Raw genomic sequence first — 27,956 nt, 5'->3', positions numbered from 1 at the left:
AGATAGATACCTTTCTTTTCATCTCAAATTGATTTCCTAATCTATTTTGGGAGTTATGGAGGGCTGTGGAGTTGAAAACAAATTTACAGGTGAAGTGGGATCGGGGGAAGGAGGTGCTAGAGACCTCTTTGGGGCCGGGACCATCACTACAGTCAAGTTGGATGGTACAAACTACTTAGAATGGTCATAATTTGCAAAGATAGCCATTGGGGCTCGTGGGAAATTGGGGTATGTCACCGATGAGGAAAAGAAATCTGAAACTAATCACTCCTGGTGGGTACAGGAGAACTACATGGTGATGACTTGGATGTGCAATTCCATGTTACCCCATATAAGTAAGAACTTTTTATGGGCTAACACAACTAAGGAGATTTGGGATGGAGTAGCAAAAACCTATTCACAAAATGAGAATGCTGCTAGAGCCTACCAGTTGAGAAACCAAGTGATTGCTACTAGGCAGGGATACAAGTCTGTTGCTATTTATTTTTTAGCCCTCAAAACCTTAAGGCAGGAGATAGATCATTTGGAGGTTGTGGTTTGGGAAAGTAGCAAAGATGCAACAACTTGTTAGAAGTTGGTAAAGAAGAATAGGGTTTTTGAGTTTCTAGCTGAACTTAACCTTGAGTATGACATTGCATGACAACATATTCTTTCTCGAGACAGTGCAACTCTCTCTCAAGTATATGCCTTTGTGTCTGGAGAGAGTAGGAGGAATGTGATGATGAGGAACCTAGGCCTTGAGCATTCAACGATGGTTAGCACAGTGAAAGCCTAAGCCGAGTGATGACAAGGGTGGAAATGAACTGAGGAAGGAGGACAAGAAGGATCTGATTTGTGACTATTGTAAGAAACCTAAACATACTAGAGATACCTGTTGGAAGCTTTACCCACACCTTGTATCGATCTAGCTTAGAAACAAGAAGAGAAATGTGAATATGGCAGTGGCTCAGGACCACCTACTATAACCTCTCTAGAGTCTATTGCAATAGCTGCAGTGAGGGTCGAATTGGAGAGATATGGGCAATTTTTAAATCAGAGGGATACAACTAGTTCCAACTCATTAGGTGGACAACAAGGTGCAGATGGATCAAGAGGTAGCCATTCTACTTCATTTGCACATACAAGTAGTTCACATGTCACTGTAAATTATGTGTTCACTACAGGTAAGGGGGGATCTCCTTGGATTATAGACTCAGGAGCCTCAAAACATATGACCAACATTTCCACCATTTTCTCCTCATACCACCTCTGCTCTAGCAGAGATAGAGTTTCCACGGCCGATGGATCACATGTTCTCATTGATGGGAAAGGGTGTATTAGGATAACCGATACCATTACTCTACCTTCTGTCCTTCAATGATTTTTTTTCCTGGTCATTGTGTTTTGCAAGATCTAGAATGAAAGAGGATGATTGGGAGTGGTCGTGAGGTGAATGGAATTTATCTTCTTGATACGCTTCCCAGTTATCAGAGTCATCATGTCAGCAGGAACATTGAGTCAAAGTCAGTGAGTCAAATTATGCTTTGGCATAATCGGTTAAGGCATTTGCCTTTTGCTTCTTTGTGTTTTTTTGTTTCCAAAATTGTTTGAGTCTGTCAGTTTTTCCAGCTTGGAGTGTGAGGGTTGTCAACTTGGAAAGCATTGTAGACATTCCTTTAAAGTGAGTAATAAAAGATGTTCTTCCATTTTTGATATTGTTCATACTGATGTGTGGGGGCCACACCATGTTTCCTCTATGGGTGGCTATCAGTATTTTCTTCTGTTTGTGGATGATTATTCTTGATACTCTTGGATATATTTGATAAGATCTCGTGATGAGGTATCGTCTTTGGTTCAACAATTCCATTAAATGGTGCTGACACAATTTTGGTATGAGTGAAAGTGTTTAGATCAGACAATGCTAAGGAATATTTTGAAAAAAATTAGGCATCATACCTATTGGAGCATGGAGTAGTCCATCAGAGCAGTTTATAGACACTCCACAACAGAATGGTGTAGCAGAAAGGAAGAGCAAGCATATTGTGGAAGTAGTAAGAAGCATGATGTTGAGCTCTACTGTTCCAGTTCGTTTTTGGAGTGATCTTACAACAATTTTCTTGATTAATCGGGTGTCTTCTCGTGTTCTTGGATATAGCACTCTGTTCAACTTTTTTTTTTTCCTTAGGGGGAGACGTTCCATATTCCTTTAAGGGTGTTTGGATGTGTACGCTTTGTCTATGTTCTTGGTCCTCATTGCTCAAAGCTGGATCTTAAGGCAAAGAAATGTGTCTTCCTTTTTTTTTAATCAATAACATAATTCATTAATTATCACAATAAGTTACAGAGAGGAAGACAAAACTTTCTTGTCTTCCAGCAACATCAAGAGCCCCAAAAGAGGAAGCAAGAGAGGAGAGAACAAAAACGAAGAAATTTAAATTACATCTTTGCCCAGAACATTACATCCCTGTCCACCCCTTGTTTAGCTAGTCCATCAACAAAAGAATTAGCTGACCTTTTAACCCAACTAATTTTAACTTTCATTTTTCAAACCAGCCATCTGAATTTTCTCTTCAAATTACTATAATTCCATAAGCTGCTATCTTCTTTGTTCAGCCACCCAACCACCGCCTTCGAGTCCCCTTTAATTATGAGTTTTCTAATTTTCATCTCCCTAGCTTTCTGGACACCTTCCAAAACTGTGTAGATCTCAGCTCTGAGAGAGTCACCCACACCAATTGGGCCTGAAAACATGGCATAAACAACCCCATTCTCATCCCTGAAGACACCTCCAATTCCTGATTGTCTGGGGTTCCCTTTGCTACTTCCATCAAAGTTTAGTTTCATGAAACCCATAGGTGGGGGAGTCCAAGACACACTCATCCCTGCTTTAATCTGGGTACAGCTAGCAATCTCACCCCACTTCCTCAGCAAGTCATCTACTGAATATTCCGTGAACAGCTCTAGGGACTTCATCCACTGAATAACCCTTATGTGGATCAGGGCCCTCAACTCTTCAGCCCCTCTCTCTACATCAGAGAAGATTATAGAATTTCTTTCTTCCCACAAAGACCAACATACTGCTGCCCTCAGTCCTCTCCACATAGTCTTTCCCCTTTTCGTTTGCCACCTGAAAAAAGGAGCAAAAAGGCCTTGCAAATTTGATGGCGGAATCCAAGTACACCCAAAAAGAGATAAAGCCCACTCCCACATAGACTTTGCAAATTGGCAAGACACTAGAAGATGAAAACCGGTCTCCCCATTAGCTTTACAAAAACACACCAATGAGGGGACAAACAAGCATTGGGTCTCTTCTTTTGGAGCAGATCACCAGTGTTGAATCTTTCCAAAAAGGCTTCCCAACAAAAACTACCAACCTTGGGAGGAATTGGTCTACACCAAACCTCATTAACAGGGAAGGGGGGGGGGTTACAAGATTGGAAGGCTGGCATAGCACTTTAAAGAAAGAGGCACAGGAGAAAAAGCCAGTAGGGGTGAGGGTCCAAATTCTAGAGTCTTCCTTAGTAGGGTCCAAGAAAACATTATCAAGAATAAGGAGACTCGAAATATTGTCTAGGTTGGAGTCTCTCACAGCCCTTCTTAGACCCAAATTCCACCCAAACCCAGACATGGAAGAGGAAGGGGTCATGGAGGAAACTGGCTTATTCTTAAAATCAAAAAGTGCATACAAAGAAGGAAATTGGTCCTTAAGAGGTGCATTCCCCACCCAAGTTTGTACAAACGTGTCTTCCTTGGGTATGCGGGAATCAGAAGGGGTATTGTTGTTATGATCCGGTCTCTGGGAGTTGGTATGTTGCTATGGTTGTCACCTTTTTTGAGTCCACACCTTTTTCTCAGGGGGTTCTTCTTAGGGGGAGTGTTTTGGAGAAGGAAGTGAGCAATCTATACCACTTCCTGTTCCAGCTCCTTTGTCCACTCCAGTGTCTAACCCACCTACTCCACCCACGTTGCCACCTCCATTGCATCCTGTCTCTCAATTTTTTACACGGCAGCGCCTATGACAACACAGGGAGGGTGATTCCATAGCAGAGGAACCCACGTCACTCCCTATCGGCTCATCAGAGATTTCAAGTTCAACTGAACCAGACCTAGGTATGCCTCTTGTTTCCTCTGATGGTTTAGTTCCTATTGATACTACTACCCTTGCTCCTAACACTGTTGCAGATGACCTCGATCTCCCTATTGCACTCAGAAAAGGGAAGAGGAAGTGTATTGTTCATTGTATCTCATACTATTTTTCCTACCGTGGATTATCTCCTTCCTACGGTCCTACCGAGCCTTCCTTTCCTTCCTTGACTCTGTGTCTATACCTAGGAGTGTTAGTGAGGCTCTTTCCAAGCCTGAGTGGAAGACAACTATGTAGGAGGAAATGAAAGCATTGATTAAAAATCATACTGGGAGATTGTGGGTTTTACCTGATGGCAAGGAGACAATTGGATGCAGATGGGTTTATACAGTGAAGTACAAGGCTGATGTGGAAAAATGATGTGAAGAATGCTTTTCTCCAATGGGGATTTGCAAGAGGTGTGTTATGTGCCTTAGGAGAACTCACCCCTAAAAGCTAGCCGTTAGAGGGAGGGAACCCAAGCACATATATACCCCACATCGGCATCCCATTCTACCAATGTGGGATACCTCACATTAGCATCCCATACTACCAATATGGGACAAATGGATCGTAACAAGGTGTATATGGATCTTCCAGCTGGCTTCTATAATGATGTGGAAAAAAGAAAGGTATGCAGGTTGAAAAAGTCTCTATATGGTTTGAAGCAATCACCTAGAGCTTGGTTTGACATGTTCAGAAGTACATTGGTTGTATTTGGCTAAACTCAAACTCAATATGATCATACTCTTTTTGTGAAGAGGAGGGGGTCAATGGTGTCAGTGTTGATAGTGTATGTGGATGACATTGTAGTCATAGGAAATGATTTGAGTGAGATTGATACCTTGAAGAAGAATTTGCACAAAGAGTTTGAGACTAAGGATCTTGGGGAATGGGGAGCTGAAGTACTTACTGGGCATTGAGGTGGCAAGGTCCAAGCATGGGATCTTCATCTCATAGAGGAAGTATGTTCTAGATCTATTATAGGAGACGGGAAAACTTGGGGCAAGGGTAACTGATACACCTATTGATCAAAACTATAGGATAAATGCTTCAGAAGGTGAACTAGTGAAGGATGTTGGAAGGTAATAGAGGTTAGTGGGGCGGTTGCTATATTTATGTATGACATGACCAGACATCTCTTATGCAGTTAGTGTGGTAAGTCAATACATGCATGCCCCACGAGTTCAGCATTGAGAGGCTATTAACAGGATACTTTACTATTGGAAGGGACACCCATATAAAGGCATATTGTTTGCTGACCATGGATAGTGTAAGTTAAAGGCTTGCACAAATGCTGATTGGGCAGGGTGTCTAGATGACAGAAGATCTACATCAGGAGTTTGCACTCTTGTTGGAGGTAATTTAGTTTCATGGAAGAGCAAGAAACAAACAGTTATGGCAAGGTCAAGTGCAGAAGCTAAATACAGAGCCATGGCACATGGTGTTTCAGAGCTCCTCTGGATCCGTTCCTTGTTAGGGGAGATTGGATTTGAGGCCGAAGAACCTATTATGCTATATTGTGAAATCAAGTAGCAATTAACATTGCCCGCAACCCAGTTTAGCATGATAGGACGAAGCATTTAGAAGTGGATAGACACTTTACCAATATTCTACATGCAGTCATAGTTAATTATATTAGTGTTCTGCTTTGGTATATGTTCTAAGATTATATTGTTAGTGTGAATCCTTTGTTTTTTCTTGGGTGTATGGAAAATCTCAAACTGTTCCTCTTTCATATATTAATAAAATCTCTTTTCTGATAAGAAAAGTCCTTTAGAGTTTGATAAGATGAAATGGACCACTTAATCATACTGGTTCTCTTAGTGGTTTACTGATGTAGAGGCTGCAGCATTTAATTATGAAGAAACGCGTGACAAATCTAGAAGGAACAAGAAAGTGAGCATTCACATGCTTTAGCTATTTTCTTGTTTTAATTTTGTTTTGATGATTTTCTAGGTTGTTTCTCACTCAATTAATGATAAGTATATTTTTGGGTTTTCCTTACTCTTTTGGGACGGGTATTTTTTATAATTTCAGGGTTTTATTGGCTGCCGACCTAAATAGAACCCCTATATAAGAACATTATTAGCTGCTGTTCAAAGAAGAAAAAGGAGGATATTCAATTACTTCAAGCTTAAGAAAGTTGTTTCTATCTTCACTTTGTTGTCTTCATTCTCTCGAATTTCTCAAGCAGTTTGGGTGATTTTTGCTGTAAAAATCACTAGAATAGATCTGCTAGACCTGTTCTCCTGAATTATTTATGGCTCAAATACTTCACATTTTTTAAGATGCTTTTTTGCTGTTTCTTCTAATGCAGGATGGCAACCAGGGCTATAGTTTGCTTCTTGTAGATGGTCAGGATGGCAACCAGTCTTAAGTGTCCAAGAATCCAGGGTTAAATTTAATTGTTTCTTCGATATGTCTTCATGTTCAAATGTACAAAGTGTGGAAGAGGGGGGTGGCAGTCATCAGAAATCATCCATGTCTAATGCGAATTTGTCTGAAGACGGTGAAGGGCATTTGGAGCCTGAGGAAGATGAAGATGAAGATGTTGATTTCAATCCTTTTCTCAAGGAAAGTCCATCAGAAGCCTCTTCTAGCTTGAGCTCTGAAAATGAAGGTTTAGGTGCTGATGTGGTGGACAATGCAGCAAGTCCTCCTGCCTCCAAGAATAGTAATTTATTACCAGAACTAACCAATAAGATGCAGGACATTGCCGGCAGAGATTCTGATAATGATGAGGAAGTTGTGATGCAAACTAGAGTTTCTCCTGAAGGAGATTCTACAAAAGAGTCGGAAGAAGTTGTTCCAGGAAAATGTAATAGGACATCGGCTTTGGATCAACCAAATATGGGAACTTCTTCAGGAAAGAAAAATGCTTCAATCAGTGAATCTGATTCCAATATTGATGTTATTAATGGAGAATTGCCAGATCTAAAAAACACCAGAAATCCCATAATCGATTTAGATGATGAAGATGCTATCTGCAGACGAACCAGAGCCCGTTATTCACTTGCCAATTTTACACTTGATGAATTGGAGACTTTTCTTCAGGAAACAGATGATGATGACGACCTTCAGAATGTTGATGATGAAGAAGAATACCGGAAATTTCTCACAGCTGTTTTACAGGGTGGAGATGGTGAAGGTCATTCAATGACACGGGAAAATGAAAATGTTGATGATGAAGATGAAGAAAATGATGCAGACTTTGATATAGAGATTGAGGAAGCACTGGAAAGTGACCTTGATGAAACTACACAGGATAAAGATCAGAAAGAAAAGTATGAGGGAGTTGGTCGAAGGCCTGAGACTAGGCAAAATAAACGGCAAAAAGTTTCTGTTCAAAATAGAAGAAAGCTTTTAGGACAGGTCAAGAGACCTTTACGCCCTCTACTGCCATTTGTGCCGAACAAACCAATGGAACCCTCTGCTGTTGATTGGTCTAGGATTACTCCTGAGGGTGGCCTGCGTTTTCCTTCCTCAGCCCAAGTGGATTCAATAAACGGTTTTACTCCTCATCAAATAGGGCAATTGTATTGTCTAATACATGAACACATACAACTTCTTATTCAGGTATTCTCTCTTTGTGTGCTTGAGCCCTCTCGACAACACATTGCAAGTGAAGTTCAGAGAATGATTTCAGAGGTGGTTCATAAACGCAATGATGAATTAGCTCGGAGGAATATACCATATCCTGGAATTTTCTTTTACCCTCCTTATATTCATCCTTCAGTTTCAGATGAGCTTCCCAAATTTCGTCAGGTGCAGCACACTGGTGATTCTTCTTTCCCATCCCATGTGCAAAGTGATTGCCCTTCTACAAATAATAATACTATGGCAGTTTCTCTTAACTCTTCTCATTCTGAAGGAAGACATGATGAGAATGTTTATGATAGACAAGTGGATTCCTCTCTAGCTAGAGATGTTTCTTTGTGGATGCCTCTGATAAGTGGTCCCATACTATCCATTCTTGATGTAGCTCCACTTAATTTGGTTGGGGGATACATGACTGATGTTTCTGTTGGTAGGTCAAGTTAACAGATCTCAGAATAAACCTGGCTTAAAATGGAATGCTATGCTTTCTCAACGGTTTGATATTTATATATATATTTTTTTTCAAATTGTTTTGACAGCTGCTCAAAAGTATCAACAGCGCCATGTTGAAGCTCAATTTGCTAATCATTTTGAGAGAGAACCACTGTTTCCTCTTCCTAATTTTCATTCATTTCCTGAGGCTAATGTTGGAGTTTCTAGAGGGGCTACCCCTCAAGGTCCCAATACAGTACCGTCTTCTTTGCCTGCTCATCAACAACCTAAGAAGACTTTAGCTGCTTCACTTGTTGAAAGTACCAAGAAGCAATCTGTTGCACCTGTTCCAAAAGAAATTGCAAAGTTAGCACAGAGGTTTTTTCCACTGTTTAACTCAGCACTATTTCCACATAAGCCACCTCCAGCAGCTGTAGCAAATCGGGTGCTTTTTACTGATTCAGAGGATGAGTGAGTCTCCTTATCATTATTATTATTATTCTTTTTTTTTTTGTTTTATGGCATCCAATTTTATTGTGCTTTATTATTTCCTGTTGACAGCAGGATGTGCAACTATTAACTTTGAAGTTTATGACCTATCTTCTTTAATTTGTCTCAGAAGTTCTATGACATCCAATATGCTGATTAGTGAGGTTGTTGCTTTCTTGAAATGCTATATCCAGAATAATAAATAACATTTTTCTTCGGTGGGAAAATTGATTGTCAAAAGCAATAGCTTCTAATATTGTCAATGTCAGTGTGTGACTGTTACATAAGGAAAAAAACTTTTTTAAAACTACTTTAGTCTCTTTGAGTAGTTATTCTTGATATGATGTTAACAGGGTAGCAGAATACTGTGTGACATTTTCTTTTGATTAATATTGATAAAGATTGGGAAGAGAAAAGAAGCTGAAGAAAGTACAGAAGATGGAAATGATTTGGAATCTATATACAGTATAAACAACCACAAAACATCAGACAGAAGTAGCAGACAAGCAGGAACATGAAAAAAGAGACTCAGCAATGAAGGCGGTGCCTTGTAATGGTGTTATATACTTTATGTTGCATGTGGACTTTCATTAATTGCTTATTCCATGTGATGTTTAAATTGTAAAACTTTTTTTTTTTATTTTTTTTGTTGAGTTTGGTTGTGGTGGTGTTGAGTAAACTTTTTACAGTAAGTAAAAGCATTTATTGAAAATAAAGAAAATTAAAAGAAAGTATAGAAGAGTGTTGAGAAAATGCTCAAACCGAATAACAAATTAACCCACAAAAAAATAAACATGTAGATTATACATGAGCTAATCAACCACAAAAAAAAGGAAGAGAGAGAACTTTCCACCTCACCAAATTTCGGATGCATCATCATTCAGACCGACTGTCTAAAAATACATAAAAATGAGAAGCTCACCATGCTCTTCAGTCTTAAAGCATAACCTCTTCACACAATTTTTTTTTTTAAAGATAAGTAAAAGGAAATTTTATTAATCAAGAAATATAGACAATACAAGCATCCCTTAGTGAGGCACAAGATGCAACCTCTCCCCTCATAATAAGAAAAAATTACAGATTACAACTGAGCCCAATACAATTGATCCTTGTTCAGCCCTTGCTTAGCTAGGTTATTCACCATCTCATTAATTGGTCTCCTCACCTATTGCATCCTCAAATTCATATTTCTAACGAGCGATTTAAAGTTCATCTCATCCTTGTAACACCAAATTATAGACTCTGGTTCCTTTAGCCACCCCACCACCATTTTTTTTTTCTGATCAGTAGAAAGTAATTGAATTAAGGCAAATTTAGAGTTACAAGAGGGTGGGTGTAAAATCCACCCCAAACAACAAGAGATCACAGATTTGCCCAAAACTGCTGTCTTAAAGCCCCTTGTTTAGCTAAAGCGTTTGCCAAACCATTTGCTCTTCTTCTCACCCATTTAAAAGAAACATTTAACTTCCTTATTAAGTTTACAATCTCCCTAAATTTGTACCAGAAAACCCAAGGGATTTGTGTACTGCATCTTGTCCAAGAAATGCCCACCACCAACTTTGAATCCCCTCTTTTTTTCTGATCAGAAAAAAAGATTGTTTCATTAATTAAAATATGTGGAGTTAATTACAGACCAATGACCCAAAAGTCATCCCCAAGGATTACAACCAAAGTTACAACGAGGCCCAACACAGATGCTGCCTTGCAACCCCTTGTTTGGCTAGAGTATCTGCTAACCCATTTGCACTCCTCCTGATCCACCCAAAAGTCATCCTTTGATAATCTTTCCACTTCTCTGAAGATATGCTTGAGGGTCCATAGGACTTGCCTATTACTTCTTGCCCAAGAGATTACAACTTTTGAGTCCCCTTCCACTTCCACCTGACGAAAACCCATTTGTTTTGCCAATCGAAGGCCCTATAATAAAGCCAGTAATTCAGCCTTTGTTGAGTTTGTAATACCAATTGGCCTAGAATGTAGAGCCAATATTCTTGCATTCTGCATTTCTGATTGCTCCTCCAATTCCTGCCACTCCCGGGTTGCCCATAGAGTTTCCATCAAAATTGAGTTTTACTTTGTTAACCTTTGGCGGTTTCCACTTGACTCTTAGAGTTTCCTTGTCTCTAGAGGATTGTGCTATTTCTTTCCATGCCCTTAGGATGTCAGTTACAGAGAAAACTTGAAAACTGTCTAAGGTTTTTATCCACAATGCGACCCTCAGTTTTATGCTGTCAATGACCTCTTCCGAAGTTCTAGATTTTCTGGCAAAAGCTCTGTTATTTCTTTCCTCCCAGACTCCCCAAGCAAGAATTGCTTTGGTAGCTTTCCACATTATTCTCCCTCTCTTCTTTGGTTGTCTCGAGAAGTTAGGATTGAAAATGTTTGTCACCTCTTTTAGAGGGCCCATTTGCAGCCAAAGAAAGAACAGAAAAATTCCCAAATACGACGTACAAATGAGCAGGATATCAATAAGTGGGAGAGGGACTCTCCACCATCCCTATAAAGAAAACACATATGAGGAGAGAGGCAAGTGGATGGCCTCCTTTTCTGCAGCAAGTCACATGTATTTACCTTACCAAGGAAAAGGGTCCAACAGAAAACTTGGATTTTTGGCGGGGTAGATCTGATCCAAATTTCTTTCATTGGGAGAACCACCCCTTGGGGCCTCTAGTAGAAGCAAGATCACTGAAGAAAGAGGAGCAAGAGAAGAACTCATTTGGGGAGATTACCTAGATTCTAGAATCCTCCAAATTGGGGTCTAAGTAAACTGATTACGAGGTTCCAAGGAGATCAGTCAATAAGATACACTCTCTATCCCTAAGGCCTCTTCTAAAACCAAGGTTCCGGTTGATACCTGAATGGGAAGCCACACCCAAATTAGAAATGGTTTCATTCTTGAAGTCAGAAATGGCATAAAGGTCAGGGAATTGACCTTTGAGTGGTGATTCCCTAACCCAAAGGTCTTCCTAGAAATGGATTCTATTGCCCTTTCCCACATCAAAACGGATGGAACTAGAGAATGTAGGGTAGACTTCGTGAATAGATTTCCAAGGAGAGGCTGAAGTGGAGTGATGAGCCAATTTAGCATCCCAGCCATTGCAATCTAGATTCTAGACCATGAATGCTTGCAATTACCTTGTGCCACAACCTATCTCTTTCAAAGGGAAATCTCCATAACCATTTACCCAACAATGCGGTGTTCCTAAGGCAATGTTTCCTAATCCTAGACCCCCTTGCTCTTTTGGCTTACTAACTTGTTCCCACTTGACTAAGTGATCCTTTTTTTCCTCCCCTGGTTCCTAAAGGAAATCCCTCATGAACTTCTCTAATTGTTTTGCTATCCTTGCCAGCATATGAAAGGTGGAAAGAAAGTATATGGGTAGATTTGCTAAAGTGGTCCTAATCAATGTAATTCTTCCTACCAAAGATAAATAAGTTCTCTTCCAAGTGGCCAGCTTCTTTGCAAACCTTTCAACCACTGGCTTCCGGAATCCTTCTGTCCTTGGCCAAAGGTAGGCCAAGGTTGGTAATAGGCCAACTTCTAATCTCACACCCTAACACCTCTACAAAGCTTAAGAGCTCCTCTTCCTCCAAATTAATTCTAGAAATTCTGCTTTTGTTCCTGTTAGGTTGAAGGTTTTCATGTATTGATGGTTCGGCTGATAAGAGTTCTTATTAGCCTGTATTTGAGTTTAAGTTGTTATGTACTGGGCTTGTGTTAATGGGCCTAAGTTTGTTTAGTGTTTTAAGTTGTATGAGTGTCCCATCACTAATCTGGGGCATTCCAGTCATTTCCTGTAACATTGTACTGTACTCTAATATAAATAATAGTACTGTCGACTGGGTCATTCAGTTCGACATTCTCAGCATCTCTTGGTCTTCTTCTCTCTTCTATTGCTTTGGCTACAACATTTCAGCTTTCATGGTATCAGAGCTTTAGGCACCTTCCTGGTTACAGCCGACGCCATCTCTTCTCTCTTGCTGTCTTTCTTTTCCTTTTTTATCTGGGTTGCTTCCGTGAAACCCTAGGGTTGTAGGAGAACAACACAAGGTTTGAACCTAGGGTTTCCCTTGGTTGTAGGGCGCAAGGGAAGTAAGACCCAGAAGCTGATGTCCTACTAGACTGTTTCTAGTAGTTAGTATCTATTCAGCTACTAAGAGAGGTCTGTATAGGACAGACCTAGTTGAGGACTGATTTCAGCAGTCCTAGTATTGGCCGTAAGGGGGAGAACTCTCTTTACAGTTGAAGTACTCGAAGCTCAAGTGAACTGTCTAGTTGAGGACTGATTTCAGCAGTCCTAGTATTCTCTTCGTATCATCAGTTCTACATGTTCCCAGTCTTACCTCAAATCTTTGGTCTATTTCAAAACTTACAAAAAATTTGAATTGTAGTATAACCTTTTTTCCTACTCATTGTGTCTTCTAGGACAGATTGACGAGGGGAACGATTGGGAGCGGTCGTGAGTATGGAGGCCTCTACTATTTTGATGCAGACATCGGTTCAGCCTTACAAGTATCTACTGCTAGTAGTTCGGAGAGTGTGGAGTCAATAGATAGGTTGCATCTGTGGCATGCTAGGCTAGGTCATTTGTCTTTCTCTTCATTAGAAATGTTGTTTCCCGAATTGTTTAAGGGCATTTCAAGTTAGAGTTTAATTTGTGAAGTATGTCAAATGTCAAAACAATGTAGAACTGTTTATCCAATTTCCAGTAATGAAATTCGAGCTCCTTTTGATTTGGTTCATTCTGATGTTTGGGGCCCTTCACCCATTGTTTCCATTGATGGCTTCCGTTACTTTATCAGTTTTATTGAGCACTATTATCGATGCACATGGATCTACCTGTTAAAAGGATGGGATGAAGTACCATGGATAACTATGGCATTTTGCTAGATGATTGAAACACAGTTTGATAAGAAGATTAAGCAATTCCGATCAGATAATGCTGCTGAATATTTTGAAAAATCCTTGAACTTATTCATGGAAGATGCTGGCATGTTACATCAATCATCCTGTGCTAATATCCCTCAGCAGAATGGGGTTGCTGAGCGCAAGAATAGACATCTATTGGAGATAGCTCGAGCCTTACTATTCTAGCACAAAGTTCCCAAGCAATACTGGTCTCAAGCTGTACTTTTTTTTTGATGAATAATAGTAAGTTTATTGATTCAGAAGCAAATTAGAGTGAGTTCATACATCATCCCAGTGAGAGGCGCGAGCTGCAACCCCTCCTTGAAACTTACAAGTAAACTAGGAAAGAAAAACAAGAATCACAACTGAGCCCAAAATAATTCTTCCCTATTTACCCCTTGCTTAGCTAACACATCTGACTAGGTATTTGCTGATCTCCCCACCCACTGTACAGTGACCAACATATTCCTTGTCAACCAACTAAATTTCTTCATTTCATTCTTGTATTGCCACATAGCCTCTTCAGAATTTTTCAACCAACCCACCACCACTTTGGAATCCCCCTCGATTATTAGTTGTTGTACCCCCAGCTGGTTTGCAAATTGGACCCCTTGTACAGCAGCTAAAAGTTTTGCCCTGATGGAATTCCAAATTCCCAAAGGACCTGAGTAGAGCAACAAAATCTCTCCCTTCTCATTTCTCAAAGCACCCCCCATTCCGGATAATCCTGGATTACCCATGCTGCTTCCATCAAAGTTCAACTTAATTGAGCCTTCGGGTGGAGGAGACCAGCTTGTAATTGATTTGGCCTTTAAAGATGAGCACCTTGCTAGTGCTAACCAATTTCTCCAAATGTCATTAAAGGAGAATTGACGAAAGATTTCCAAAGTCTTCAGCCAATGTATTGCCCTGTTTAACACACAGTCTTTCAAATCTTGGCTGTTCCTTTCCTTATCTTGAAAAATTCTGAGATTCCTTTTTTCCCAAAGAGTCCAAGTCAAGGCAGCACGAGCACATCTCCACATAATTCTCCCTATTTTTGTAGGCCAATAAAAGGTAGAATGGTTGAAGAGCATGTGAACTTCTGCTGGTAGACTCCAACTACCCCCAAACAACGAAAGTAGCCAAGCCCAAAGGTCTGCAGAAAAGGGACAAGATACTAATAGATGGTAACAATCTTCACCGTGAGCTCTACAGAGGATACACCAATTAGGAGAAATACAGAGAAAAGGTATTCTCTTTTGTAGGTTGTCTAAAGTGTTTACTTTCCCATGGAAAACTTCCCAACAAAAAGCCATAATTTTTGGGGGGATTGGCCTACACCAAATTTCTTTTGACGGAAAGGGTTGGTGAGTAGAAAGTTGAGAGATGGACTTGAAAAAAGAAGCACAAGTGAAGGTTCCATTGGGTCTAGGAGTCCAAACCCTCTTATCTGGCTTGGAGGGATCCAAACAAACCTGATTAAGACACCCAAGCAAAAAAGAAAGAGACTCAATTTCAGCATCCCTAAGTCCTCTACGAAAACCAAAATCCCAAGTAGGATCTAAGGGTGTTCCCAAGGGTGAGACAAATTTTGAGACCACCTCTTTTTTGTACAAAGAAATAGAAAAAAGCGAGGGGAACAAATCCTTTAACGGTGAGTCTCCTACCTAAATATCCTCACAAAAAAGGATAGAGTTGCTAGAACAAACTTCATACCTGATAAAATTGAGGAATTGAGGAAGGGTGTTGTGAATAGCCTTCTAAGGTGCTGCTAGGTTAGCTTGCCTCGATACACTAGCATCCCATCCATTCTCTGACCTCCCATGAATGCTTCCCACCACCTCATGCCACAATCTCTCTCTTTCCAAAGGCCATCTCCACAACCATTTCCCTAACAGAGCTTGATCTTTCTAATTACCCTCTCAAGCTGTACTTACTGCATCATATCTGATAAATCGGATGCCATCTAAGGTGTTGGGTATGAAAACCCCTTTCTCTGTTTTGTGTCCCACTCTTCCAGACTTTCCTCTTCCTCCACGGGTCTTTGGCTGTATATGTTTCATACATGTAAAGGATCCAAAGAAGACCAAGCTGGATCCTAAGGCTACGAAGGGAATATTTTTGGGGTACTCTCCTACACAAAAGGGGTACAAGTGTTATGATCCTGTCTCCAAGAGAAAGTATGTCACTAGAGATGTGGTCTTTTTTGAGTCTCAACCCTATTTTCAGTCTTTTCAGAATCCTCTTCAGGGGGAGACTAGTGGGATGGAAGAGGATTCTCATTCTCCCTCTTTTTTTGTTCCCCTATCTGCCTCGGGCCTTCCATCCTCTTCTTCTACTCCTAGTTGTGGCATCCCGGGTCAACCTAGTGAGGCTCCCACTGTATCGGTTACCTCTCCTGATGCTGCAGATGTCCCTGAAGGCTCTAGTAGGCAACAAAAAGAGATACTCACATACAACAGAAGGAAAAAGGGCCCCCAACCTCATGACAACAACCAGTTGGACTCGGATCAATCTGTCTCAGCAATCCAAGTTAATTCCAACTCACATACTTTTGATTTGGATCTTCCTATTGCTCTCCGTAAGCCTATCCGTTCTTGTACCACTCTGCACCCCATTGCTGATTTTGTTTCTTACTCACATTTATCTCCTGCCTATCACTCCTTTGTGTCTGCTCTTTCCTCTATACGTGTTCCTTCTAGGTACTCAGAGGCCGTGTCTGATCCAAGGTGGAAAGAAGCTATGAATGAAGAGATGAAAGCCCTAATGAAAGCAAGAACTTGGGAATTAGTGGATCTGCTAGAGGGGAAGAGCATTGTTGGGTGCAAGTGGGTGTTTACTGTAAAGCACAGGGAGGATGGGTCCATTGAAAGGTACAAGGCCAGACTTGTGGCAAAGGGGTTTACTCAAAAAGAAGGAATTGACTACAAAGAAACCTTTGCCCCAGTAGCAAAGCTCAGCACAATTCGAGTTCTATTGTCACTAGCAGCAAATTTTTCATGGGAACTTCATCAGCTGGATGTGTAGAATTCCTTCCTAAATGGTGACCTTCATGAAGAGGTTTTTTATGGAACCTCCACCAGGCTATGACTTTGGTAGAAAGGTGTGTAAAATAAAGAAAGCATTATATGGTTTGAAGCAGTCTCCTCGTGCATGGTTTGAGAGGCTTTGTAGGGCCATGAAGAAAGTGGGGTACACTCGGAGCGGTGCAGACCATACCTTGTTCATAAGGAGACAGGATAGCAAACTTACGACACTCATTGTTTATGTGGATGATATGGTGATTACTGGGAATGACTTGGAAGAGATAAAAAGACTGAAGGAGTTTTTAGCTTCGGAATTTGAGATCAAAGACTTGGGCCATTTGAGATATTTTCTTGGGATTGAAGTTGCTAGGTCAAGAGAAGGAATCTACATATGTCAACGGAAGTATGTTCTTAACCTCCTGGAGGAAACATGCATGATAGGGTGTAGGCCAGTAGATACTCCAATAGAACAGAATCATGGCCTATAGGAATCAGTAGGGGAGGACTACTGTGATAGAGAAAGATACCAAAAATTGGTAGGGAAGTTGATATACTTATCTCTCACTCGGCCAGATATTGCTTATGCTATGCATGTTGTCAGAAAATCAACTTCAGGATATTGTACATTTGTGGGAGGGAGCCTGGTCACATGGCGTAGTAAGAAGCAGAATGTAGTTGCTAGATCAAGTGCGGAAGCAAAATATCGAGCTATGGCTCACGGGGTTGCTGAACTCCTATGGCTCAGGACCCTTCTTAATGAGCTTGGCATTAAAGCTGAGGGTCCTCTTAGACTGTATTGTGACAACAAGGCTGCCATTAACATTGCAAATAACCCTGTGCAACATGACAGGACAAAACATATTGAGATTGATCGACATTTTGTGAGAGAGAGAATAGTCTCGGGAGAACTCTACATTCCTTATACTCCATCTAAGATGCAAATTGCAGATGTATTGACTAAAGGGTTGGCTGCAGCAAAGTTCATGGACCTTCTTGGCAAGCTAAACATGATTGACATCCATACTTAGCTTGAGGGGGAGTGTTAGGTTGAAGGTTTTCATGTATTGATGGTTCGGATGATAAGAGTTCTTATTAGCCTGTATTTGAGTTTAAGTTGTTATGTACTGGGCCTGTGTTAATGGGCCTAAGTTTGTTTAGTGTTTTAAGTTGTCTGGGTGTCCCATCACTAATCTGGGGCATTCCAGTCATTTCCTGTAACATTGTACTGTACTCTAATATAAATAATAGTACTGTCGACTGGGTCATTCAGTTCGACATTCTCAGCATCTCTTGGTCTTCTTCTCTCTTCTACTGCTTCGGCTACAACATTTCAGCTTTCATTTCCAATTGATTCTCAAAGTTGAATTACCCTCAAATGTCTCAATCAGCAACTTTGGGTTTCTCACCATTTCTAGATCAAAATTCTCGCAAAACACCCATTTCCCATTTTTTGAGACACTACTTTCCCCACTTTTGGAATGCTTTATTGCTACCCTCCCTTAGGGTGCAACTTGGGTCAGGTTGGGTTGAATTTTTCAAATTGAGCAACCCAATTTGCACATCTTCCCTTCATGACCCCTGGGCTAGCATGCCCACTAAAATTCTCTATCCCTGGAACACCATTTCCCCTCCAGTTCATGTGAGTTAACCTGACATCCCTATTTTGATCATATGGAATTATTTGAGCATGTACTAGTTCTCTTTATGTATCTTCCTTGTCCAGTTCAAATGCAATTTCATTCCGACAAACTAAGTCAATTTTGTAATGACTTGAACTTCAACTGTCAACCACTTTCTTGAAATCAATCTTCCTATTTAACTGATTAGTTTCTTCCAGTTCAAATGAGCTTCATTTAAACATCTACTTGAGAGGACCTCACAATTCCATACAAGCAGAATTATATGCTGTGCTTCAAGGACTGAAATTGGCCGTATCTTCTGGATTTATTGATATTATTGTGAAAGGGAACTGTAAAACCATTAAATCCTTATTGTAAGGTGAGCTGGCTGAACAATGGACACTCAGCATCAGTTAAGAGAAGCAAGACAAATGGCAGCAAATCTGGGTGCAGAGATAACTACTGGATTCCTTGATCTGCTAATACACTTGCTGATTCTCTAGCCTGTGAAGGTGCTAGTTGAAAGGCTTTGTGGCGGGACAATCTGTTTTTCACTAATTCAGTGATTGGAAGGAGCAAGGTGGAAGCAGTATGGCTAGCTTCATGTGCATTTGTACGCTGTAGAGAGAGTACTTACTGTTACAAATACATTATATGTTTCTGATGCACTTAAAAGAAGTTTTAGTTGCTGAAAAAAACAGCATGAAAGGAAGTGATAAAATTGACCAAACAACTTTTTATTCGAGGGAAGGACAACCACAGTAGAATTGTTTCATCCTTTGTAAACCACTTTCTATGTCTAGAAAGCGCTGTGGTGTCATGAATCAATTGTTGCCATAAACCAGACCTTGATCAATTAATGAACAATCTTTACCAAGAGAACCCTTCAACTGCAATAGTGCAATCTACACCTGTAGAACTCGGATCTTGAATAACATGGGACAAAGGTGCTGTAGGGAGGTGTTATATGCATGATTTTCATATGTATCTACATTTTTAGTATTGGCTTTGCCATTCAGTCCTGGGGCTTTTTGAGATTATGTATCCTTTGATGAATGCTGGTTTCGTGTTGCAAGTTTCTTGTCTAATCTAGCTTAGCATTTTTAGGGGCCAAGTTTGGTTTTTTTTTTTTTTTTTCCTTTTAGGAGGCCAGATGCTATGAAGTTTGTTTTCTAATATTCTATTCTTTTCCCTATTTCCCCCTTTCTGCATGTTTGTGACACAGATTATTGGCTATGGGATTAATGGAGTATAACACTGACTGGAAGGCAATTCAACAGCGTTTTCTTCCTTGCAAATCTAAACATCAGGTTTAGTTCTTTTCTGTTTTTATGCTTTCTTTCTTTGCACTTTAGGTTTTCTTGTGGTATTATACAATCGAAATCTTACCCTAGTTTTGCTTGAGCTAAATGATGTAATGTAGTTCAGTTTTTCTATGATAGTATTTCTTTTACCATGCAATGGCTTATGAGTTATCTCACTATTCTTTTTTCTTTTTGAAAACTAATGATTGAATTAGGTATACGTTGAAAAAATAAATAAGGCTATATATGAGTATTTTGCATGGTTAATAAGATAGAACAGTGTGACTGTGTGAGGCGATTTGAGGTATGGTCAATACTATATTGACTAGATACTTTTAATTTCTCCATTGTAACATCAAATGTTTATAAAATTCATACTGTGGTTGATTAAAATATTTCTTTATGTATTAAACTATTTGATATATTGGCAATAATTTGGTAGCTAGTCTAAAAAAAGCAAATGCATTTATTACAACTTTTTATCCTTGCCAATGTCTTGAACCATATTAGCAATGAATTGCATGATTAAATTACTTGCTAATGATTTATAATTCATTTTTTATTGGTCATGCGGAGATATTTATATTTTGGGACCAAGACATATGTTAGAGATCTCCATCTTGGTGGGTAGAAATTTGATTGAAATGATCTTTTCCATTATTAAGAAATTGTATTGACTCAAAAATAAGAAAAGGTAAATCCAATTTAAGTCTGGTGTCAGTGTAATTGGAGGAAGTTGAACTATTTTTCAGAAGACTAACAACTATTTTGCATGTATTTTATTGTAGATCTTTGTTAGGCAGAAAAATCGCTGCTCTTCTAAAGCTCCTGAAAATCCTATAAAGGTATGTATAATATCTTCCCTCTTAGAGGGGGCAATCAACTTCTGAACAGTGATAGGTCTTCTTTTGTTGTTTTACTCTGAAATTCTCTCCAAATGGATAATAATTTGTTCAAATTATGAAGTGTACCATCCAATAGTTGATTATCTTTTTTTTTTTTGAGAAAAGGCAAAGTATTGTCATTTCATTATATCCAAAACAAGACCCCTGTACAACTAAAGGCTGTACAATGGGAAAATAGAAAAAAGCCTCCCCATTCCTTACAAGGATACTATCCCTTGACTGTTTACAAAAAGACTTTCATGTGCAAAAAATGAGCTATAGTTCATTTAAAGAGTTTATGTATACCCAACCAAGAGTATAGCTTTCCTACTTCTTTCTGAACAACCGTATCAACTGAACTATGCCTGTTGTGAAAAAAACTCTTCCATTTCTATCCTGCCAAATCACTTAAAAAATAGCTGCTGGTATTATGCTCCGAGAAATTTTCTCTTTACAAGTCAATCCCTGAAAACCGTTTCCCTTTAAAAACTCCCCAACAGTTGCTGGAAACAACTTCTTACACCAAACATAGCCAAAATTCTGGTTCATACCACGAAAGAGAAGCTGTGAAGTTCATCCCTCTCCTTAGATCATCTCTAGTGGGAATTTATGCAAAAAATTTACCTAGACAAAAAATTCTACTTCATACAGAATATTCTTGTACATAGACAAAGTATACACAATATACAGACTTGCTCCCATTTAGCAAACTTTGGGTCTTCTAATTTAGGCTTGGTTTCCTTTCCGGTAATAAAACCCAACTTACCTCTTCCTCCAATGGTGACCTTATCTGACTGGGACCATTCCACGAAGTTGGTTCCATCAAGTTTCAGTGGTTATCATGCCACTGGAGGTAGCCATGTTTCCTGGAAGCACTCCGGAAACCAAGTGAACATACTTAGAAGCCTCCATTTCTTAACTAGGAATAATTTTGAGAGTCACAAAGAGTTCCAATGCACCACTGGCACACAACAAGGCCAAGAGAAGAACCAACACACAACTAAGAAGCAACAACAATCCCAAAAACGGTATGGGCGGCAAAATATAAGAAGAAAAGGCCCAAAAAATTTTCTGGGTTCAGAAAATTATGGGACATCTTCCTGTCTTCCTAGAAATATAAAACAAGCCAAATGAAATTGGTATAGAAGAGAAAACTTCATTAAAGGCGTTGAAACAGCTTCAAAACTCAAATGTGAATTTTTTGTGAATTTTCTTTTGGAAAAATCATAACAAGTCATGGACGTTTCACTTGGCTGTGAAACCTACACCAAAAAATCCCTAAATTCAAGGCGATTGGAACAATACCAGTCTCAAGGATGATTGCCACCACTTGTACTGACTGCTGATGTTATTTGGTGACGGTTTGATGACAGCAGGTTGTCTCTAGGGTAATGGACACCAGCAGAAGCCTACCTGAATCCAGGTATTGCTCTGATACCAAGTCAACTAATGTAAAGCCAAAAAAAGAAGAGAAGGGAGGAGAAGAGGGGAGAAGAGAAGAAGAAGAAGAAGAGGAGAGTTTGAATGGTGTGTCTCAGTTACTGTTCACAGCCAAGACAAATCTTTTATGTTATGCTGAAAAGTACAAGTTTGCCCTTACTTGGGAGCCCAAATACAAAAGAAGAAAAAGCCCTTACAACATTTTGCATATTCTCAACAGAAGACTACATCCTCATGGACACCCTGAACTGGTATCTAAATCCCCAGAGATAAAGTTCTCTCCTTATTCAGATCTTGAATCGAACTTGCCTGCGGAATAAACTCTCATTTTTTTTTGTACAAACTGAGCATCCATTAGTCTGGTTCAGATCTCCAGGGTTCCAATCCATTTGGCCTGGATCACTCTCGTCCATAACCCCCTGCTGCTCTCTGAACCTCCAAAACCACTTACTTAGCAAGGCCTTATTCACATCCTTCAATCTTCTTACTGCCAACACTCCATGCTTCTTTGGTTTACACACCTTTGCTAGTTTGACAAGATGTTTCTCTTCCCTCCATCCCTTCCACATAAACTCTCTCTCTTTCCTTTCACTCTTTCAGTAGCTGCTGCCATACCTGTTGGGATTGGGTACATGTAAAATAGATGTATGGGAAGACATGATAATATGCTTTTTAGTAGGGTGGTCTTATCTTCCTTCGATAGATATTTAGTTTTCCATGATGCCAACCTGTCTTCAACCTTATCAAGAGTAGATTTTTAAAATGATTTTGAATTGCATTTAGCTCCCAAAGGCATATCCATGTATTTTTTGGCAACTTCCCCACTTTACACTCCCATTCTTCTGCTCACTGCCTCGAGTTTTGTACTTGCACTATCTCAAACCATGCAAGTGTTGCCATAAATATTCCCAACTGTTCTTGGGATACATTGCAGAAAAAAGTGTTATCTGCAAATTGTAGTATGGGAACTTCCCCTCTTCACCCAAACCTTCTACAAAACCTCCCTCACTGCCCTCTTCACCATTCTGCTAAGTGCTTCCATCACACAAATAAGAAGGGGGATGGTGGATCCCCTTATCTTGTCCTCTTGAACTCTTGAAACTTCCAAAAGCTACCCCATCTACCATCACTGAGAAAAGAGATGTGATACACGCCTTTGTCCAGTTTCTCCACCTTGAACCAAAATTCATTCTGCTTAATATATTTTTGAGAGAAAATATATTCATTCTGTTTAATATATAGTCCAAGAGCTTTCAATTTGCATTGTCATTCGCCACTTGCACCCCATCTATCATCAGCCTTCCATAAACAAAAGCTCCTTGTCTGTCAGAGATTATGTCGCCCAAAACTGATTTCAGTCTTTAGGCTAGTACCTTGGAGATTATTCTAATTTTATACACACTGCCAATAAGACTAATGGGTCTGTAGTCTCTAAGCTTCACAGCCCCTTCCTTCTTTGGTGTGAGTGTAATTAAGGTAGAATTTTTAGGCTTCTTTTCAAGGCTACTGAAGCATGAAATTCTCCTTTATAAACTCCCAGCACGATTTGTACAGTTGATTCATCTCTTGGCTTGCACTGTGTGATTGGAATATTCACTCTCAGCATGTGTAAATGACCCATAGACTTTATATTGATTGGATGGTCACAATTATCAAATTGATGTGATACTTAATCCCTATGCAGCTCAGTGTTGACTTATTAGTGGATTGCCCTAACCAATAAGCAAATACCACATCTATATTTTCAGAATTAAACCTGGGTACCATATGGATCTTTGAGCTTTCAGATTCTTTCTCTTGTTTATAACCCTATTAAGTTTGCTGTGCTTTACTTTGTCCAGGCTGTTCGACGGATGAAAACATCTCCCTTAACAGTAGAGGAGAAGGCACGCATTCATGAGGTGTGATATGATTAGGTTCCCTTGTTGCATTTTTTTTTACCATTTAATAGCCCAGTTCTGTGGTACCTAGCAAGCTATTTTCATTATTCTATTCATGCATTTATTAATTATTCCAGGGACTCAGGGTCCTAAAGCTTGATTGGATGTCTATATGGAAATATATTGTCCCTTATAGAGATCCATCCTTACTACCCCGGCAGTGGCGTATTGCTCTTGGAACTCAGAAATCATATAAGACAGATGCTGCGAAAAAGGAGAAACGGAGATTATATGAGTCCAAGAGAAGAAAGCAAGCAGCTTTGGCCAGGTGGCAAACTATATCTGACAAAGAGGTTAGTTTATTTATGATTAGTGTCTAGAAAACCTGTGGTGGCCAAGGGTCCTTTGTTTTGTCTCAATTTTACTTGTGTTGACCTGAGATGGCATGCATACGACATTGATCCTGCAACATATCAACTTGACCCCAACTTTGGAAGGACTTGTATTTAGGCCAATAGAAAGTGGTTTGATTGATGTTTGACAATTTATGATTATTTCTTTGCTATCACTTTCTTATCCGTTTGTATGCGTATTCTCAACCATCTTCATGCCCTTTTTTGTATTGTCTCTAATTTGCACATTTTCACTACTTCATGACAAAACATGGTTCAGAATTTTGTAATTCTCAAACACAAGTCAATTTGCACATGTGCACCTATCTTCATATGCTATACTCACATGCTTAGTTCGATTTATAATTCTTATACGTGCCCTAGTTTGCAATTTGCATATCTACCTTCTTAATAATGTTGTGTTCACATTTTGCTCTTATTCATAATTCTTATATGCTCCCAATTTGGCTATCAAGTAAGAATAACTTTGTATGAATCATATTTATAGTTGATTTCTTCTTTGAAGAAGATATATTTCTTATGGTCCATTGAATGTGGATCCCCTTTCTAGACAACCATAACATGGCTATAATAAATAATTGAAGCCTTCTTATTGAGTCTTTACTATTATGTTTCATCCATTTTTCAAAAAAGAAAAAAAAACTTATGCAATCAACCCTAAATTACTATTAATATCATAATTCTTATTATCTAATTAAAATTAATATTAATTCAATAAGAGGTGTCTTTTGTATTCTTTTCAAGTTTTGGTGTTTAGATGATTCCACATGCATGACTTTTATATCATGGAATTGTAGATGATTTAACACATTGATTGACATAGCGTAGCATTACATTAATCCTAGGTGAGGTTCATGATTTTATATTTTTTATTCTAAATATCAGGGTGGATTTATAGAGTAGTTGATATAGGATTTAAGCAAAAATATAAATAATGGTAAAATCATTGGTTATGAGATAGCGTAGCCTTACATTAATCCTAGGTGAGGTTCATGAATTTATATTTTTTATTCTAAATATCAGGGTGGATTTATAGAGTAGTTGATATAGGATTTAAGCAAAAACATAAATAATGGTAAAATTATTGGTTATGAGATCTCCAACCAACATTTAGCAATCCCTATGTATCCTGTGTGTAATTGACAATATGTTGCAATGGGTTTTAATCATGAAAATAATAGGTGGCATGAGGGTCTTCACTGGATAGTATGCATGGCCATTTATAAGAGATCAAACATTGGAATAACAAAAATTGATGAGGGTAAAAATGAAAGGATACAACTATGTTTACATTTAGTACTTGTCACTTTATTGAAAAAATTTTGGCTGGCAGTGTATGGCCCACTTAATGATAGGTTATATAAATACTGGGAAGACAAAAGACATAGGGGATAAAAGGGGGAGGGAAATTAGGTTTTTTGACGAAACATTGTTACCATCCTCAATTTTATTATAGGTATAGGCAAGGTTCAAAATATTGATACGCCCGATACGCTGGTAGGGGCGTATTGGGAAAATTGATACCTTTTTTTTTACTTTATTTTATTTTTTTTTTCAAAATTGGTTCAGGGGGGCCGGTTTAGAGCTCCTCCACCCCTTGGGCCGGTCAGACCCCCGATACACCCACTGTAGGGGAGTGTCGGAGAGGTCCCGAAACGATTTGATACTTTGAACCTTGGGTATAGGAATGTCTAATATATACTTGATGTGCATATTTGTGCTGTTGTTAAAGTTTTGACAGCCATGGGCCCATTACCATAATAATAATGCAATAGGCAATCTATCACAGAACTATGTTCAATACTTCAGTTGCATCATTAATAAACTGACTTAGTGTCCTCATGGTGACTTTATTTTGGGTGCAGGACTTTCAGGTTGATAATGCTGATGAAGGAAATAATAGTGGAGATGGTAACACAGATGATGAAGATGAAGCTTATGTTCATGAAGCCTTCTTAGCAGATTGGAGACCTGGAAATTCTAAGGACATATCTTATGAACATCCTCTGGCAAGCCTTGGCAATAGAAACTTGCAGTTGGGTGGGCAAGGAGAACTTCAACAAAAAATTGGGTCCACACATGAAATTCTGCCTGCTTTGAGTTACTCCCAACATCTGCAGAATGCATCCCATTTAACTCAAGTTAGCTATAACACATCATTAACCCCAGCCTCTACTGATTTGTCTTCTGAGAGAATCTCTACATCATCCAGAAGCCAAGTCAGTTTGCGGCCATACCGAGTTCGTAGGAGAAAATTTGTCCAGGTGGTCAAGTTAGCACCTGACTTACCTCCTGTAAATCTTCCTCCATCTGTTCGTGTGATCTCTCAATCTGCTTTCAAAAGCTACCACTGTGGATCATCTTATTCTTCTAAAATTTCTGGTGGTGCCTGTGGTGGGAATGTGGGTGCTGCTGGAACAGATCTGCTTCCAAGACTTCATATTGCAAAATCAGGTTTTACCCATTTAGTAAATGTTGGGGAAAAAAATGTCGTTTCCAATGACAAAACTGCAAGTCTTTGTCCACAAGATCCAGGACTACCTGTGGAACAACATATCCCAGAAGAGAAAGGTGCTGAGCCCGATCTTCAGATGCATCCTTTACTATTCCAGGCCCCTGAAGATGGGAGTTTTCCATACTATCCGTTAAAGTGTGGCACGGCTTCTAGTGCTTTTGCTTTCTTACCACAAAATCAACTTCAAACAAATCTCAATCTCCTCTGTAAGCCCCATCCCAATCCCCAAGTTGATTCTATTAACAAATCTCTAAGGTCAAAGGAAACCTCCTTGAGCTCATGTATTGACTTCCACCCACTCTTGCGAAAAACCGATAATATAAATGATTCTGTGGATGCATCCTCAACCACTAACTTTTCCATTAACTTGACCTCATTTCAAGGCAATTCTGCTCAATCACAAAATCCATCTGATTGTGTGCTGATTGATCCACAAGTCAGATGTTGTCAACTGGCTACTGGTACTGTACCAACTAGCTCTTTCGAGAAGGCGAATGAACTCGACTTGGAGATCCACCTAAGTTCTTCATCTAGAATTGGATGCAGAGGTCTAACTGAACATAGGTCTAAGGGACAACAAATTAGTGCACTAGATTGTGGACCTATGGTGGGAAAGGTCAGTAGTCCATCTTACCAAAGTAGCAAACATTATACTGCAGCCTCTGTTTCAAACAAACAGTGCAACAAGGAACATGCTCTGGGTACTCGCGCAATGGTTCAAGAAAGCAGGAACATAAACATATATACTGAAGATAACACAGGGGACCAGTCTCTTCCTGAAATTGTAATGGAACAGGAAGAGCTAAGTGACTCTGATGATGAAATCGGGGAAAATGTACAGTTTGAGTGTGAGGAAATGGCCGACTCTGAAGGAGAGGAAACAGACCATGAACAGTTCCTTAACATACAAAATAAGGTACAAATGCTTCTATAGCTCTTGCAAGTTCTTTTGATTTTTTTTTTTTTTAATTTTTTGATAATCACCAGTAAAGAATAATCTTATAAAGATGAGGAATAAAAGGTATTATTACAAAGCCAACATATAGAAACTAACAAACTCATTTCCACATGCTACCAGAAAACTTTAAGTGATCCTCCCTAGTCCAAGTTTACCCCAACACAAGGTTTCCTTAGAGATTCCATACCTAGCAAGTAAATAAGCAAAACTATTTTCAGACCTGGAAGTCCACCTTAATGAGCACAACATTGTTCCCAAAGCTCATACCTATCTAATCAGAAACCTCTAAATACAAGGTACATCAGTTCCAAATTTCAGCCAAAATGGGTAAATGGCTTAAATCTCCCTTGACGCTTCTCGTAAATACAGAAACCTCCCCTCTTTTCAAAATGGACTAACTGAC

At 39.3% G+C, this 27,956-nt stretch overlaps 1 protein-coding gene across 7 annotated transcripts in view; it reads left to right on the top strand.

Annotated features, from left to right (window-relative positions):
* Window positions 1-27,956, top strand: part of DUO3 (Homeodomain-like superfamily protein) — a 64,113-nt gene that overhangs the window by 21,512 nt on the left and 14,645 nt on the right. For all 7 annotated transcript variants that reach the window (XR_016085542.1, XR_736548.3, XM_010269777.3 and 4 more), the window contains 7 exons: window positions 6,423-8,132; window positions 8,242-8,605; window positions 19,385-19,469; window positions 20,252-20,308; window positions 23,629-23,688; window positions 23,805-24,020; window positions 25,946-27,511. Coding sequence is in view for 5 of the 7 variants with exons in the window: in XM_010269777.3 (XP_010268079.1) it covers window positions 6,524-8,132; window positions 8,242-8,605; window positions 19,385-19,469; window positions 20,252-20,308; window positions 23,629-23,688; window positions 23,805-24,020; window positions 25,946-27,511 (3,957 nt within the window). In the remaining 2 variants the exon portion in view is untranslated. The remainder of the gene's footprint in view (window positions 1-6,422; window positions 8,133-8,241; window positions 8,606-19,384; window positions 19,470-20,251; window positions 20,309-23,628; window positions 23,689-23,804; window positions 24,021-25,945; window positions 27,512-27,956) is intronic.

Source organism: Nelumbo nucifera, chromosome 4 (assembly GCF_055504915.1).
Source record: "Nelumbo nucifera cultivar China Antique chromosome 4, China Antique-T2T, whole genome shotgun sequence".
Classification (NCBI taxonomy): Eukaryota; Viridiplantae; Streptophyta; class Magnoliopsida; order Proteales; family Nelumbonaceae; genus Nelumbo; species Nelumbo nucifera.
Note: the sequence above shows the minus strand (reverse complement) of the source record. Positions and strands in the feature narration are given on the sequence as shown.